Source organism: Chelonoidis abingdonii, chromosome 15 (assembly GCF_003597395.2).
Source record: "Chelonoidis abingdonii isolate Lonesome George chromosome 15, CheloAbing_2.0, whole genome shotgun sequence".
In the NCBI taxonomy this organism is placed as follows: domain Eukaryota; kingdom Metazoa; phylum Chordata; order Testudines; family Testudinidae; genus Chelonoidis; species Chelonoidis abingdonii.
Genome location: NC_133783.1, coordinates 19,064,230 through 19,079,480, shown reverse-complemented (window position 1 = coordinate 19,079,480; position 15,251 = coordinate 19,064,230). Strand labels below are relative to the sequence as shown.

General features: G+C 44.5%; 1 protein-coding gene across 1 annotated transcript in view; it reads right to left on the bottom strand.

Annotated features, from left to right (window-relative positions):
- The window catches only part of REEP3 (receptor accessory protein 3), a 71,278-nt gene extending 56,841 nt beyond the window's left edge, over nt 1-14,437 (bottom strand). The window contains exon 1 of the mRNA XM_032776328.2: nt 14,298-14,437. Within this exon, the coding sequence (XP_032632219.1) occupies nt 14,298-14,329 (32 nt within the window). The 5' untranslated portion in view covers nt 14,330-14,437. The remainder of the gene's footprint in view (nt 1-14,297) is intronic.
- Between the last annotated feature and the right edge of the window lie 814 nt (nt 14,438-15,251).

Below are 15,251 nucleotides of genomic sequence, written 5' to 3'. Positions count from 1 at the left end.
CCAGCTAAACATCACACACACCCCCCGCCTCACTGATTCTTGACCCACTTTTAGGTCAACTCTTCGTTATCACAGCTCACAAATTAACCAGGTCTTTTACATATGCTTGTAATATACACCATTGTTGCCTCCATTTTTCTAATGATTCCTTGTATTGCGATTATACCATTGTTTCATTGATATTATAAGGCACGTACCTACTTATACATTCTGCTTAAGATTGCTTCACCATTTTATAGAACTACATATTTCATTTTGCATTTCTTTTTGGGTACGTTGGCATTTCACATGTATCTAGAATGTATCCTATATAAAGTTAAGTTGCTATTGACGTGTACGTAATCACCATTGTGCCTGACACCACTTCCGTACCCCACTGTTAGACCCTACCGTCAATAACAAACTCCCCGCAGTCAATTCTGTCTATTGTAACACCCTATACACCCCATCCCTTCGTATTTTATTGTTAAATTCCCACCACTTCCTTTTTCCTTTAATAAAGAAATTAATTGGCACCCCACCTGTGTGGTAATTGCTCCCCAAGATCCCATATACCTGCTGGCAGGGACAAAATTGGCACCCCACCTGTGTGGTAATTGCTCCCCAAGATCCCATATACCTGCTGGCAGGGACACTACTGAAGGTACTTTTACACACACACACTTTCATATGCCTAAAAAGTCATTGGATGTTACAAGTAGCATCACTTAATCACATAAAATTAAAAGAAACATCTTCAAAACTAACGGAAATATATAAAAATTCAATTTAGATAATATTTCCTTGGTAACATGTTTAAATGTTACCCCTGGTCTCACAGAACTGAACAGGACTATCCGTCTACCAACTAGCCCCACAGAAAGTTATATAAGGAGAAAACTATGACAATTAACAGCCAGAACAAACGCCAGAGAGTGAATGGGAAGGAAAAGAGAGTGCATTTTTCCCCTTTCTACTCTTTGCTCCCAAAGCCAAGACTTCTATTACATCAGATGCATTATCAAAGGGAGGCAAAGCAAAAAGCATTATATTGGAACTTTCCACAGAAAGTTCTTCTGTCCTGGATTCTTGCACTATCAAAACAAAAAAAAGCACACACATTCACCAGTAAAATAGAAGTTAAGTAAAAGCAGGGGTTACACATTTATTTCCAAAAAAATCTTCAGCTCAAATGAAATTGTGACTTCTGGACATGAGAGCAGATGGCTGATCTGAAGTTAAAAAATAAATGGGGAATGTTCAATATTAGTTAACCCCTTTTCTGTTTCTATACTCATACCTATTATCTAAGAGTTCTTCAATCTTGTTCACAAAAGTAGTTCCCTCATCATTTTAACTGAAAATTGTAAAACGCTTCCCAGTTTGAATTATTGCTACCACTACACATTTATGCTGAAAGACAAAAAGGCCTAGTGTTTGGTTTAATATTATGCACTCCTGGAAAACGTTTTCTAAAAATGTTACATTCAAATAGATCATGTAACTTGCACTTCCTTTGCTAGTTACATTCAACTCACATCTGCCATTAAAAAGCTATATGCTTAAAGGAATGTTTTTGTATCATTACAGCATACACCTATGTCTATCACATGGATGATTTTCCAATGGCAGGTTGGCACCAAATTGTTTAGCATCACTACTACTGTAGCTAATAGTTTGCTACAACCCAAAGAAACATATCTTTACATTAAAACCTGTTTTAGAGTGGTAGCGTATTAGGGTATGTCTACACTACGGGATTATTCCAATTTTACAGAAACTGGTTTTGTAAAACAGATTGTATAAAGTCGAGTGCACGCGGCCACACTAAGCACATTAATTTGGTGGTGTGCGTCTACGTACTGAGGCTAGCGTCAATTTCTAGAGCATTGTACTACAGGTAGCTATCCCATAGTTCCCGCAGTCTCCCCCGCCCATTGGAATTCTGGGTTGAGATCCCAGTGCAAACACAGTGTTGCGGGTAAATGTTATCACTAAATTCTTTCTCCGTGAAAGCAACAGCAGACAATCATTTCGCACCCTCTTCCCCTGGATTGCCCTAGCAGATGCCATAGCATGGCAACCATGGAGCCCGTTTTGCCTTTTGTCACTGTCACCGTATGTGTACTGGATGCTGCTGACAGAGGCAATACTACACAGCAGCATTCATTTGCCTTTGCAAGGTAGCAGATGGTTACCATCCCTATTGCACAGTCTGCCATGCCATTGTAAATTGGCGATGAGATGACGGTTATCAGTCGTTCTGTACTGCCAGCTACTGTCATGGGCGCTCCTGGCTGGCCTTGCTGAGGTCGGCCGGGGGTGCATGGACAAAAATGGGAATGACTCCCTGGGTCATTCCCTTCTTTATGTTTTGTCTAAAAATAGCGTCAGTCCTGCCTAGAATATGGGGCAAGTGTACTAGAGAACCAGAGAGCACAGCCACTCCGTATCAGAGCCCCAGAGATCCCGCAGAAATGATGAGCTGCCATGCGCTTTAGGGGTTGCCCCTGCAACAAATCACCGTTGCTTCCCTCTTCCCCAACGCCACCTGGGCTCCATGGCAGTGTCCCCATTTGACCAGTACAGTGTGTAAAATAATAAGACATGCAGGAATAAGAAACACTGATTTTTAGGAATAAAATGAGGAGAGGCACCTCCAGCAACTATTGATAGTCCATTGCCAGCATAAAAATCTTTCTTAGACATGAAATGGCTGATAGAGCTCAGCCTCTAGTTGCTATGATGAGAACGGTACAGTCCGTTCGTACCATCTGCGGGAATTACCGGGAATCATTGCCCATTGTTACCAGTCCCCTGGCTGACTTCACCGAGGCCAGCCAGGAGCACTCCACGGCTGATGATGACATTGGCAGACAGAGGGTTACAATATGATTGCTATTCCACGGAAGGCGATGCTGGTGAGTTCGTGCTGCAGCACCCATCTAGCCAGCACTGCAGAGAACAGTACGGGGGGTGGCAGGGTGACACTTGAAAAAGCGGAGAACTTATTTTTCCGGCTTTGCTTTCGGGGGGGGGGGAGGAAGGTGCAATTGATGACCATAACCCTGAAACCCTGAACACCCCGGACAATGTTTCTTTTACCCTTTCGAGTGCACTGGCGAGCTCAGCAACAATGGCAATCATGCTTATTCGGAGATTGCAGAGACTGGTGGCGATAGTGAGTCCTCAGTCCCCCTCCCTCCGCCATGAGCATCCATTTGATTCTTGGTTGTCGTTTCACTTGCACACCAGCACCTGTGCTGTGGACTCTGTATCATAGCCTGAGATTTTTTCAAATGCTTTGTCATTTAGTCTTCTGTAACGAGGCCTGATAGAACAGATTTTGTCTCCCCATACAGCAATCAGATCCAGATTCTCCGTACGGTCCACGTGAAGCTCTTTTTGGATTTGGGACCGCATCGCCACCTGTGCTCAGGCTCCATGCTGGGCAAACAGGAAATGAAATTCAAAAGTTTCGGGGCTTTTCCTGTCTACCGGCCAGTGCATTCGAGTTCAGATGTGCTTTCCAGAGCGGTCACAATGGTGCACTGTGGGATACCGCCCGGAGGCCAATATCGTCGATTTGCGACCACACTAACCCTAATCCAACATGGCAATACCGATTTCAGCGCTACTCCACTCGTTGGGGAGGAGTACAGAAACCGGTTTAAAGAGCCCTTTATATCAATATAAAGGGCCTTGTTGTGTGGACAGGTGCAGGGTTAAATCAGTTTAATGCTGCTTAATTCGGTTTAAACGCGTAGAGTAGACCAGGCCTTAGTTTGGATCAGCAAGAACAACAAGGAGTACTTGTGGCACCTTAGAGACTAACACATTTATTTGGGCATAAACTTTCATGAGCCAAAATCCACTTCACTCCATGCATCTGATGAAGTGGGTTTTAGCCCATGAAAGCTTATGCCCAAATAAACGTGTTAGTCTCTAAGGTGCCACAAGAATTCTTCTTTTTTTTTTTTTTTTAATTTAAAGATCATTGGCAATCCCTTTGCAGTGTATCATGCATGTTCTTTTTCATAGTCTTCAAAATCTGAAGTTTCTATCATGGCAAGTGTAAATTCTGGATTTCATGACAAGTTTCAGTTGTCCTTTAAAAGATCAAACAGCTTGTCCATGGCAAACATATAGGACAGGGGCTATTTGTTACAGATTCACATCTTTTAGAGACCTGTGTTTTTATGGACTTGCTCATCAGGGATTAAAAGCCATCCAGATCCCAAATGCACATGAGTTATTTGGATACCAGATTTGGCTTTGGACCCTTAAGTTCCCAAAACATATCTGTATTAGTTGTTGGCTTCACATAAGACTACAAAAGGTAAGTTATTCCACTACAGGTGTGGAAGTGTTTGTGAGCTTGAAACATACCTCAGTTAAGCATATTCTGGATAGCAAAACATGCATGAGTGTTGTTTTGTACTAGGAACACCCTTTCATGACACAAAACAATGTTTTTGGTATTCTTCCATCTGAAATGTGGGAGACACAAATTGTGTTTAAATGCACGCAGTATGGAATATACACCAAGAGCATAAACTAAGAATGTCATCCCCCACAGTATGCCTTTAGCCATTCTCCATCTGGTCCCAGCATGCTTCAGCCCCTCAGTTTGCTATGGGGAACTGCACTGAGCATGCTTCCAGCCCCAGAGTATTCCCTATGTAGCACCGAGAGTACACAGGCAAAGCAGAAGCTATAAAATACCATTTGACCTAGCAAAAGGTGTGCTGGGCTGCAGAGCAGACGACTACGTTACAGCATCAGCTCTGCTCCTGGGTGGATTCTATGTGATTGTGCGCCCACAGAAAACACACACCCTCCTGCAGAATTCCTGTGCTTCCCTGCAGAAAATAGCAGTGAAGCAAAGGGAAGCCATGGGCGGCGGGGAGGAGAAGACGACAACCAGGGGCACAGTTTTTGGGGAGAGATTGCCTTCCCCAACAGACACGAGGCGAGGGAAGGCATGTGGGGCACATGGTGTTATTAGCTACTTCCCCGCCACCCCGTTTCTGCAAGTACAGAGCTGCCCAGCTGAAGGAGGCTGCGTCTGTGACTCTGCAGTTGAATGCAGCCTCCTGGGATCTAGCGCCAGTCGTGCTCCCCTTGTGTGTGCTAGGACCCTTCCTGGTTTCTGTGCAACAGAGTGTGCCTGCGGTGGGGCTGGGTAATGAGGGTGGGGGTGAGGGAAAAAGGCAGGGGAGGGAAGAAGGGGTGGAATAGGGTAGGGGAATGTGGGAGTGACGAGAGGGGGATGGAGGAGAAGAGGGGAACTGGGAGCCTAGCATGTGGCATCCCTTCGGCAGCAGCTGGAGCTCCCCAGTTAATGCAAACCTAACAAACCCTCACACTGACAAGCCCCACCACCCTACACTTGGATTCCTCTAACAAGCCCCCTACACCCAGACCTCCAACCCACTGATCCCAACCAGCTGCTCTTGGACCCCCACCCCAAGCACCACTCCCTCAGCATCCAGACTCCCCCACATACAGACATAAACCCCGCTGTGCCACAACCACCTTCTCCTGGATCCCCAACGAGCCCCTGTGCCTCCAGATTTCTCACTGAGCAACCCACTCCCAGATTGCCCCACATAGAAACCTCTCACTCCACACCTGGATTACCCCCAACACACATGCACGCACACACACACAGCCCCTCCACACTTGGTGGGCAGGTTCAGTCCAGTGAGATCCAACACCTGGTGTGCCTGGCAGAAAGCCCCAGGGTGTTTCTGGGGCAGGTCCAGCCCCTGCACTGTGTCAGGGTCAGATGTAGCCTCACTGCCAAGTCCCTGTACTGGGGGAGGTGGGGGCTTCAGGGTAATCTCCCACCTCAATGCAGCCAGTGGCCTGTGCTCCCCATTGCCATGATGGAGCCACATTTAACTGACAAATGAGATTTTTAGAATTTTAAAATAGTGAGCACATAATTTTTAGGCACAGAATTCCCTCAGGAGTAACTGGTCCCATTACTCTCACCCATTCTCTTCCTGCAGCATGCAGTTTACTACCCCAAAGACTGAAATATTTTAGTTTAGCTTAATGTTTTGGGTTTAATATAGTGGTATCCAGGTGAAAGGTATGGACATATGATATACACGAGGGCAGACTGGCTGATCTAATGGTCCTTTCTGGCCTTACTCTATGAAACTACTAGCTCCCTGTGTTGTATGGAGAAACCATTTTTATTCCTTAATGCTACCTGAAGCATTCTAGATCCATTTCAGGCTCCAATATTCTTGATAGCAATATAGAGTGGCGGGCAAGTGGGAGGGGGGACCGTACTTCACACTTCTTGCTGTACATCCAAAAAATTGCACTGCACTCCACAGAAAGAATAACCAATTTTTAGAGATACAGAAGGCAAGTTACTGACAAGTTCACTTAAGGTCACACAACTGTGAATAGAATCCAAGTCTTTTGTCTCTGAATTTTCTGTTCTCATCTCTAGACCATATTGTTTCCCTTTAGAGCATGCATCCGCCGTTCAAATGATGTATTATGCTCCAGGCTTTGGAAATTCAAGGAGATAAACAAAAACCTTAGTCATGTTTTCCAAAGGTTTAACACAACTCAACAATATAGATCATTTATTTGGGGCAGACAATGAAAACATCAAGCCAAAGTTGTTTGTACAAGCTTCTCTTCAAAACTTATTTAAACATATAATTTAAAACAAAACCAAGCTACATTTCAAGTATTACGTGATGCTGGGTATTTTTATCATCACTAACAAAACTTTTATTCAAACATCAATTTCCCACAAATTTTGTTTAAAAGCAGTATTAAGAGTACTGTAGATGGCAAAGCTAGGAATGGAGTTGCAAGTCAGTGTGTCACCTCAGTTAAATGCAGACAAGTGCAAAATGTATGTCAAGCGGACACACATTTTAAGCAGTGGATGACACCAACATCATTCACCTATACAGTGACCAGTCACTGTTCTAAGTGTCACTGCCAGACTGAGCCACATCTGAATTGTGGACAGAAGCTGAGAATTATCTACCCTCAGAACCATTCAGATGCCTCCAAAATAGTTAAACAGCTACCAGGTTTTTGTCAAATAACACATTTAAAATTGGACTGAGAAAAACCCTTATTTAAAAAAAAGACCATGTGGAAAACCATCCTACTTTGGAAGGTAATATACTACATGGCACAACCCATCTGTCACCAGCTTCTATACTTAAGTCGATTATCAGAAAAATTCCCAATAGTGTCTCTAGGCAAAGGTAAAGCTATGTCTACTGCGTTAATGGTAGCATACTAACTCCACGGTTTAAAGGCTGCTGCACTTACCCATTCCTCTCTTCCTTTAATATTCCAGGTTGGGGAAATAAGTCATGATTAAGGCTATGTTTTAGTCACAGGGTTTTTTTTGTACAAGTTATGGACAGTAAACAAAAATTCACAGCCATGATCTGTCCATGACTTTTACTATATACCCCTAACTAAAACTTGGGCAAGGATCCCACTGGGGGGAGGGCGGACAAGTGGTACCCAGCATGCAACCCCCTGCTGGGGCTTTGGGGGAGATGGGAAGACTGGCAGGCTCCCTACCCTGCATATCCCTGCACCTCCTAAGCGGAGGGGCAACCAGGGGGGTTTCAGGCACTGCTCCCGCCACATGCACTGGCTCCACAGCTCCCATTGGCCGAGAACCACAATGGTGGCACCCACAGGTACAGGTGGAGCCCCTTTGCCCCTCCACCTAAGAGCTGCAGGGACATGCCGAAAGGAGCTCTCTTTCCCCCTCTGCACTCCAAAGTAAATGAAATCCGTGACTTCTGTGACAGTCATTTTGAGTTCCAGTAATAAGTGACAAGAAGCGAAGAGAATCTTCAGTTCTAATACGGACCAATAAATGATCTTTTGACAACACATCTGACCTTCCAACTCAATCAACCCAGTTGGCTAAGTTGTATGTACAATATCACAGCTTTTTCTCCATTAAAAAGTCTGATGTATCGGAGATCTTTCACTTCTAAAGAGCATGATGTGTAACTAGAAAAACAAATACAGATTTTTTTAAAATAAAATAAACTTTATATAGAACACATCACATTATTATTAGTGCCCAACATGCTGCTATAGAATAGTCTCGTCTTATCCATACCAGGCTGTAACTGACAGCTAGTATATAGATAAGTTAGTTTCAAGTTATGACAATATATTACCTTTCAGTAACTGGTATATATACACAATTGCTCAGACCCTACAAGTGAGAAAGAATGCTTTAATTCATAGTTCAAGATCAGAAAAAATTCTCAACAGCAGAAGTCACCAAAACATGTAGAAACAAGTCCACTCAGTCCTACTTCTTGTTCGGCATGTGACTCAGATCATGAAAATGAACATAAAATGAATCTTCAGCGCATCTGGCACATAACTATCTTGTGACACTGGCTACAACAGTGCCATGGGAATGCCTGTTCTTACTTTCAGGTGATGTAAACAAAAAGCAAGCAGCATTATTGCCTGCAAATGTAAACAAAACTTGTTTCTCAGGTTTTGTTTTTTTAACTATAGTTCTACATTTGTAAATTCAACTTCCATGATACACAGATTGCAATACAGTACTTGTATGAGGTGAATTGAAAAAATACTGGTTTTTTTGTTTCTCATTTTTACAGTGTAAATATTTGTAATTAAAAAAATAATATAAAGTGAGCACCGTGCACTTTGTATTCAGTGTTGTAATTGAAATCAATATATTTGAAGATGTAGATAAGCTTCAATTGGTATTCTATTTAACAGTGCCATTAAAGCTGGGATTAATCACAATTAAATTTTTAAATTGCAATTAATTTGAGTTAAACACATGAGTTAACTGTGATTAATTGACAGTCCTATAATAAAGCATTTGTGTAGACAAGTTCAGATATTTCATGAAGGATTAGTCAAAGCACTGACAGCACATGGGCCAGTTATTTTAACCCCTTGTAGTATTTTTCAAGAGTATCCACACATTAGTCAAAAGCATGGTCTAGCAGTTGAAGCACAGAACTATCAGATGCCTCTGTACTGCAATCCTGGCTCTGACCTTATTCGTTCCAGCCCTGGCAGTCACTACATATCACTGTAATTTTACTAACCCTGAGATAAGAAGAGTCTCCTAAAATTGAAGTCGAGAGAAACTACAATTTTAGGTTTTTGTTTTGTTTTAAAGACACTTGGGGCAAAGTACAAATATAGCAAATCCACTGACAGATAATAGATCGGCAGAGGGCTGCATGATGTCTGTTTTAGGTGAATCTGCTGCTGCTCTTCTGGCTACCAAAATAGAGAGCAGTAGGTCAGCCAGGAGGTAAAGGTTCTATGGCAGTTGGGACAACAGTTGGAGACCTGGAGTGACAGCAATGAAGGCAGCTGTTCCAGGCGGCTGCTCAGGATGAATAAAACCAGGGTTTCTGGAGTTGTTTGTGTGTCTATTTAAAATATACAGGACTCATGTAGATAGTATAGATAGGAACTGCAGCATACCCAATTCAGTTACATTATTCTCCTTTTCAAACACTAGACAACTCAACTTCTGCAAGGCCCTGATATAAACAGTTTGGCTGAGGGGCACCAATGTTTATCTTTCCCACTGTGTCATTCCATTTCCAAGCCAACAAAACAGGGTCCAGCAGAACAGGGCTGGGGGAGAAGGAGGGGGTAGGGCAGAGGAGCAAATCAAGAAGCAAGAAAGGGAATTTATCAGGGCAAGGAGCCAGAGCAAGCCTGGGAGTTGGGTGAAAGTAGTAGAAGCAGGAAGGAATCCAAGACTGGAGACCATTTAACTGAAAGTTTCCTCTTATAGCTGGGGCCCTACCAAATTTGTGGCCATGAAAAACGTGTCATGGACCATGAAATCCGGTCTCTCCTCCCTTCAAATCTGGTCTTGTGTGCTTTTACCCTATACTATACAGGTTTCACTGGGGAGACTAGCATTTCTCAAATTGAGGGTCCTGATGCAAAAGGGAGTCACCAAGTTATTTTAGGGGGACTGTGGTATTGCAACCCTTACTTCTGCACTGCCTTCAGAGCTGGGCTCCTGACCTGCAGCTGCTGTTCTCCAGCTGTCCAGTTCTGAAGGCAGCACCACTGCCAACAGCAGCAGCACAGAAGTAAGCTAGCAATACCGCAATGGCCACTACAATAACCTTGTGACCCCACCCCACCCTCAACTGTTTTTGTGACCAGGACCCCTATAATTACAACACTGAAATTTCAGATTTAAATAGCTGAAATCATGAAATTTAGGATTTTTTAAATCCCCTGACCATGAAGTTCACCAAATGGACCATGAATTTGGTAAAGCCCTACTTATAGCATGCTCCATACCTTCTCCTGACCTACTTCCCCCTTTCCCACTCCAGCTCCCTTCCCTCCTCAACTCCATTTCAGTTTTCACTCCCCTAGCCCCACACAGGACCTGGTCTCTTGCCTCACAGTCCCTTAGTTTACCCTCCTGGATGCAGTTATCCCTTCTCCTGCCTCCACCTTTCTGAGACACTGGATATAGCCACTTTGTCAGGGCTTTGCAGCTAGGAAATGGGGCAGGCAGAACATGGAAGGGTCTAAGACGTGTACTTTTAAACATCTTCCCTTCTCCCAGCAAAGACAAATTATCTGAGCCTCTCAAGAAGAGTAGATAAAGAGCAGACTCACACTACATACTGCCTCAGTTCTCCCCTTCCTTCCCATAAAAATCTGAGAAGTGGGGCTAACAACCTGCTTCTTTCACAGGCTGCTGTAGCACCAATTTACTTTTAAGTCTTTGGATGAGAGAAGCGCCAAGTACAACATTCAGTCATTTTGTGAGACATAATGCCCAGCTTTATCATTATGGGCCACATGTCATAATTACAAACTGAGGCTCTCAGCCATGGTTATTCTAGGACTGTTGCTTTCAACAATACATTAAACTACTACAGGAGATGACTGACTCTGCTTTTATACCCATTGAAGTTCTTATCAAACATTATATTGCTTTGCATTAATTATATGTGACCTAATGCAGTAACTGAAATGAAAGGAAGCAGGTGACTGCATACTTAGCTACACATTTGACATTAGGATGTGTACATAAGACTGGTGCATGAATACGGATGCTTGCAGTCACAGTCTATGTTAGCCATCAGTGATGTAAACATTGACTAGCAATATCTTTGACTACAACATCCGTTTGCAAACTGGGTAAGCTGACTAAAGATTTTTCTGGACTCATTTGAGCATCTGCTATGAAGACTGAACAGTTAGTTTGGGGCTTTGTTCAGTGAAGTTTGTCAAAACAAATAAAGCTTAAGTTACAGGGACAATTGTCAGAAACCAAAATGAGGGATAAGACAACAGCAGAGAAATAAGCTCAACAACATGGGAATGATTGCCTTACAACAAATAAAAAGTTTACAGCCTCAGCTTCATGACTATTACTGTAAATAATTTACAGCAGAAACAGCAAAAAAATATCAGCTTCATGAGAGAAAAGCATTTTCTCTAAAGTGGACAGACATTATTAAGCCATTTAGGTCAGACTGTTGGCATTTTCGTTACAATACAGCAGTCATTATTTGAATACATAAAAGGCCTAATATGTTTCACTTTTAGAATTGATCCTCTTTAGTGCCATCTTACTGTTGGTAATGAGAGCATCCACAGGAAAGCTAGTACACCGGCACATCTCCCTTCTTCCCATTTGTTTCCTCATCTTTTATGGCCATACACTCATTCAGCACCCCTCCCACCCTCTACTCCAACACCTATTTTCAGTTGGCGAAGGACTATGGGATATGTTATACCCAGATCTCCAGTGCCAGGGTAGAACACAGCCTGTACAGCGCAGTTAGAGATATCATGCAGCTCTACAGACCTCCAGCATCCCCTGCTCCCTGTAGAAAGGCCCAGCATCCAGGCTGCAGTGCTTCTCCCTGCTGCTTCCCCTCCCAGTCCACAGCACTGGGACACTGCCAGGGGCTCCCCAGTTGGGCAAGGACTGGGCACCACAGTCCATTATTGCCTGAGAGAGGAGGTTGTCACTGGCCACTGGTAGGTTTGCAGGAAAGCAGCCAGGGCAGAAAGCACTGGAGTTGGATGGACCTTTCCTGGAGCTCTCTGGGCAAGTTGCAGTGCTTCCTTCCTTAGTTGCAACCTAACAAACCTGCCTGTGACTGGGGTCTATTTCCCCACCCCCCAAACAAAACAAAACAAAAACAGTTGTCTAAATGCAGCTTGACAGTTGCTAATATCCAAATCCCATTAACACTGTAGTCAGATAGGATTGGTTCTCAGGAAAATGCTGTGATAACCAAAAGTAGCCTTTGTCAGGATCAGTAGCATCCCTTGTATTTTGTTCTTGTGACAAAAAACACACCACACTCAAAGAAACTTAAGTGTTTCTAATACGCATTTTGAACCCTGTGAAATTTAAGTAGTCCCGCTACAGTTGTTCCTAAAAATTCTACAACTGTAGTGGGACTACTTAAATTTCACAAGGTTCAAAATGCTTATTAGAAACACTTAAGTTTCTTTGGTGAGTGTTTTTTTTTTTTTAATTAAAAGCATCACATTATGGAAACATAGCTATTACTTAATACAATAATTATGTTTAAGCTACGTGCCTATTGCATACTCTAATGAGGGGTGGGGGGGAATAGCCAATCACATTGTAAGAGAAGCTCTGGTATCACACAAAGCTACTCTTGAGTTAGTATGTACATATATCAATTGTGGTCAGTGAACCAGTTGTCCCCATAAATTCACCAGATATAGCTTACACAATTATGATTTTTAGCAGAGTCTGAAGTTGTAATGTTATAGACTAATTAGTAGCTAAAACCCCAACCTGTCACACAAGTGTGCCAATTGGAACAAATACTCCATCATCTGTGTAGTCTCCCTACTACAATCAAGTTGTTACATGCAAATTAGCTGCAAAGTCAGTGTGGTGAGTGGTTTAGCTACCCATCTCTGAAATCACAATGGTCTAGGACTCTCGAAGCACTGATACTTAAGTACCCTCACACAAGTCAAAATGGCTGATATTTAAATTGTAGGATAAACTTTAAAACCCAGTCAGGACTGTTGAAAATATCACCAGGTTCAAAAAGCCCTGAACCATGCTTATACATCTGTCCATCACTTCATACTCACTCAGACTTTACAAGTATCAAAGTGGAATTTTAGTCTATAGATACCTATTGGCCAGAGGCATGGTTGAGTCTCTCCCCAACTTGTTATTACAGTACCTTTTTAATTTTAAGCACCAGCAATCTGGTTCCGTTTTGGTTTAGGTGGAGCCCAATTTTCCTGTATAAGCTCCCCCTTTCCCAAAAGTTTCCCCAGTTCCTAATAAATCTAGATCCCTCCTCCCTACACCATTGTCTCATCCACACATTAAGACCCTGCAGTTCTGCTTGTCTAACTGGCCCAGCATGTGGAACTGGAAGCATTTCAGAGAATGCTACCATGGAGACCCTGGTGTTCAACCTCTTACACCTAGCAGCTTTAATTTGGTCTCCAAGACCTCTCTCCTACCCTTCCCTATGTCACTGGTACCTACATGTACTACAACCACCGGCTCCTTCCCAGCACTACACACAAGCCTCTCTAGGTGTCTCGAGAGATCTGCAATGTGTGCACCAGGCACCCAAGTCAACATACACTTCTCCCAGTCATCACATACCCAGCTATCTATGTTTCTAGTGATCAAATTGCCCATTACTAAATACCCATCTCTTCCTAATAACTGGAATTCTCTCCCCCAGAGAAGGACAGAAACGTTTCCATGGGTTACTAAGCAGCTGGAAGAACAGGCAAAGGTTAAACCCGTACACGAACAAAGCAGGCTGCCCGAGAGCACAGGAATCTGGCTCAGGCTATTGCACCGGGAGCAGGGAGCCCTCTGGAGGCACAGCCGTGGGGGCCCATCCCCCCGGACTCGGTTCCCCACCCCCCCACACACTATCTATTTATTACAGCGCACGAATGTCAAGTGACAGCAATCAGGCAAGGGGCCAAACCGGGGACACCAGGCCATAAGTGCCATCCGCTGCCACGGGCCCGGGAGCAGAGGGGCCACTGGGCGGCGCTTCGGCTGCACACGGCGGCCTTCGCATCCCACCTTGATGCCACAAAGGAGACGCTAACACCAACCCCCGAGGCGCACGGCTGAACCGCACCCCCACCAGCTGCGCAAGGCCCTCGGCAGGGTCGCGGTGGACACCAGCCCCCGAGCCATCCCCCAGGCCGAGCTCTCCGCACACAAAAAAGGAAACACCTGGACTCTGAGCACGGTCCCCACAGGAGTCACTTACACAACTGCTCGGGAAATCATCCACGACACCATCTTGGCCAAGGCAGCTGCCGCCTCTCGCTATCAACGACCACGAGACCCTCAGCCCCGGAGCCCAGCACTAAATAACTCCCCTCCCCCTCCTCCTTCTTCTTTCCTTCCTTCCTAGCTCTTCAGCCCCGCCCACTCCACTCCCAGGCCCGGAACAGGCCACGCCTCTAAGACGTGATTGGCTGCAGCACAAGGTGCTGCCCCGACGCTAGGTGGGTTGCGCAGGCGCTGTGTTCAGGTCTCTTGATATAGCGAGCGCATGCGCTTAGTTCTCTTGTGGCGGGGTTGGGTCCCATTCGGTTTTAGTCTACGGAGGCTCTGATGGTTCCTAGTAAGAGCGAGGGGGTAAGAGCTCTTCCGCCTGTCTGAGCCGGCGTCTGGAACCCTGTGCTGTTCAGCGGCCGGCCGGCTGGCCTCGCGGGGTTGCTCATTTGTCTTCGTAGCCCCCAGGACGGAACAGAGCCGGTGGAGACAGGGCCACGCGGGGGAGGGGTTCAGTCTCTCTCCCAGGAGCACAGATTCAACAGCAGCCGCCTTATAATCCCAGTGAAGGAGTCTGGTTGGGGGAGAGGGAGACAGGTCTAATCAGAGGCTAATAACGGGCTTTTCTAGCTACTGCCTGTGAACTGGTCGTGTCAACACAGGGCAAAGTTAAAACTGATTTTTTTCAACACCATAAATTACTTTTCCAGCTAGCCACTTCTAGAGCAGGAAAGGACAGGCTAGTAATGATTTAACTCAGCTATGATGACTCAACCATTGAGTTATATAGCACAAACTAGATAATTCCTCTTGAACATAGCGTTAGACTGAGATGTAAAATGCACACACAAGTGAGATTATTTCAGCTTGTCAGGAAGAAGCCTAAAACTATCAGAAGGGCTCCTGTAGTACCATGGAGCAGTTGAGGACATAGAGAGAACAA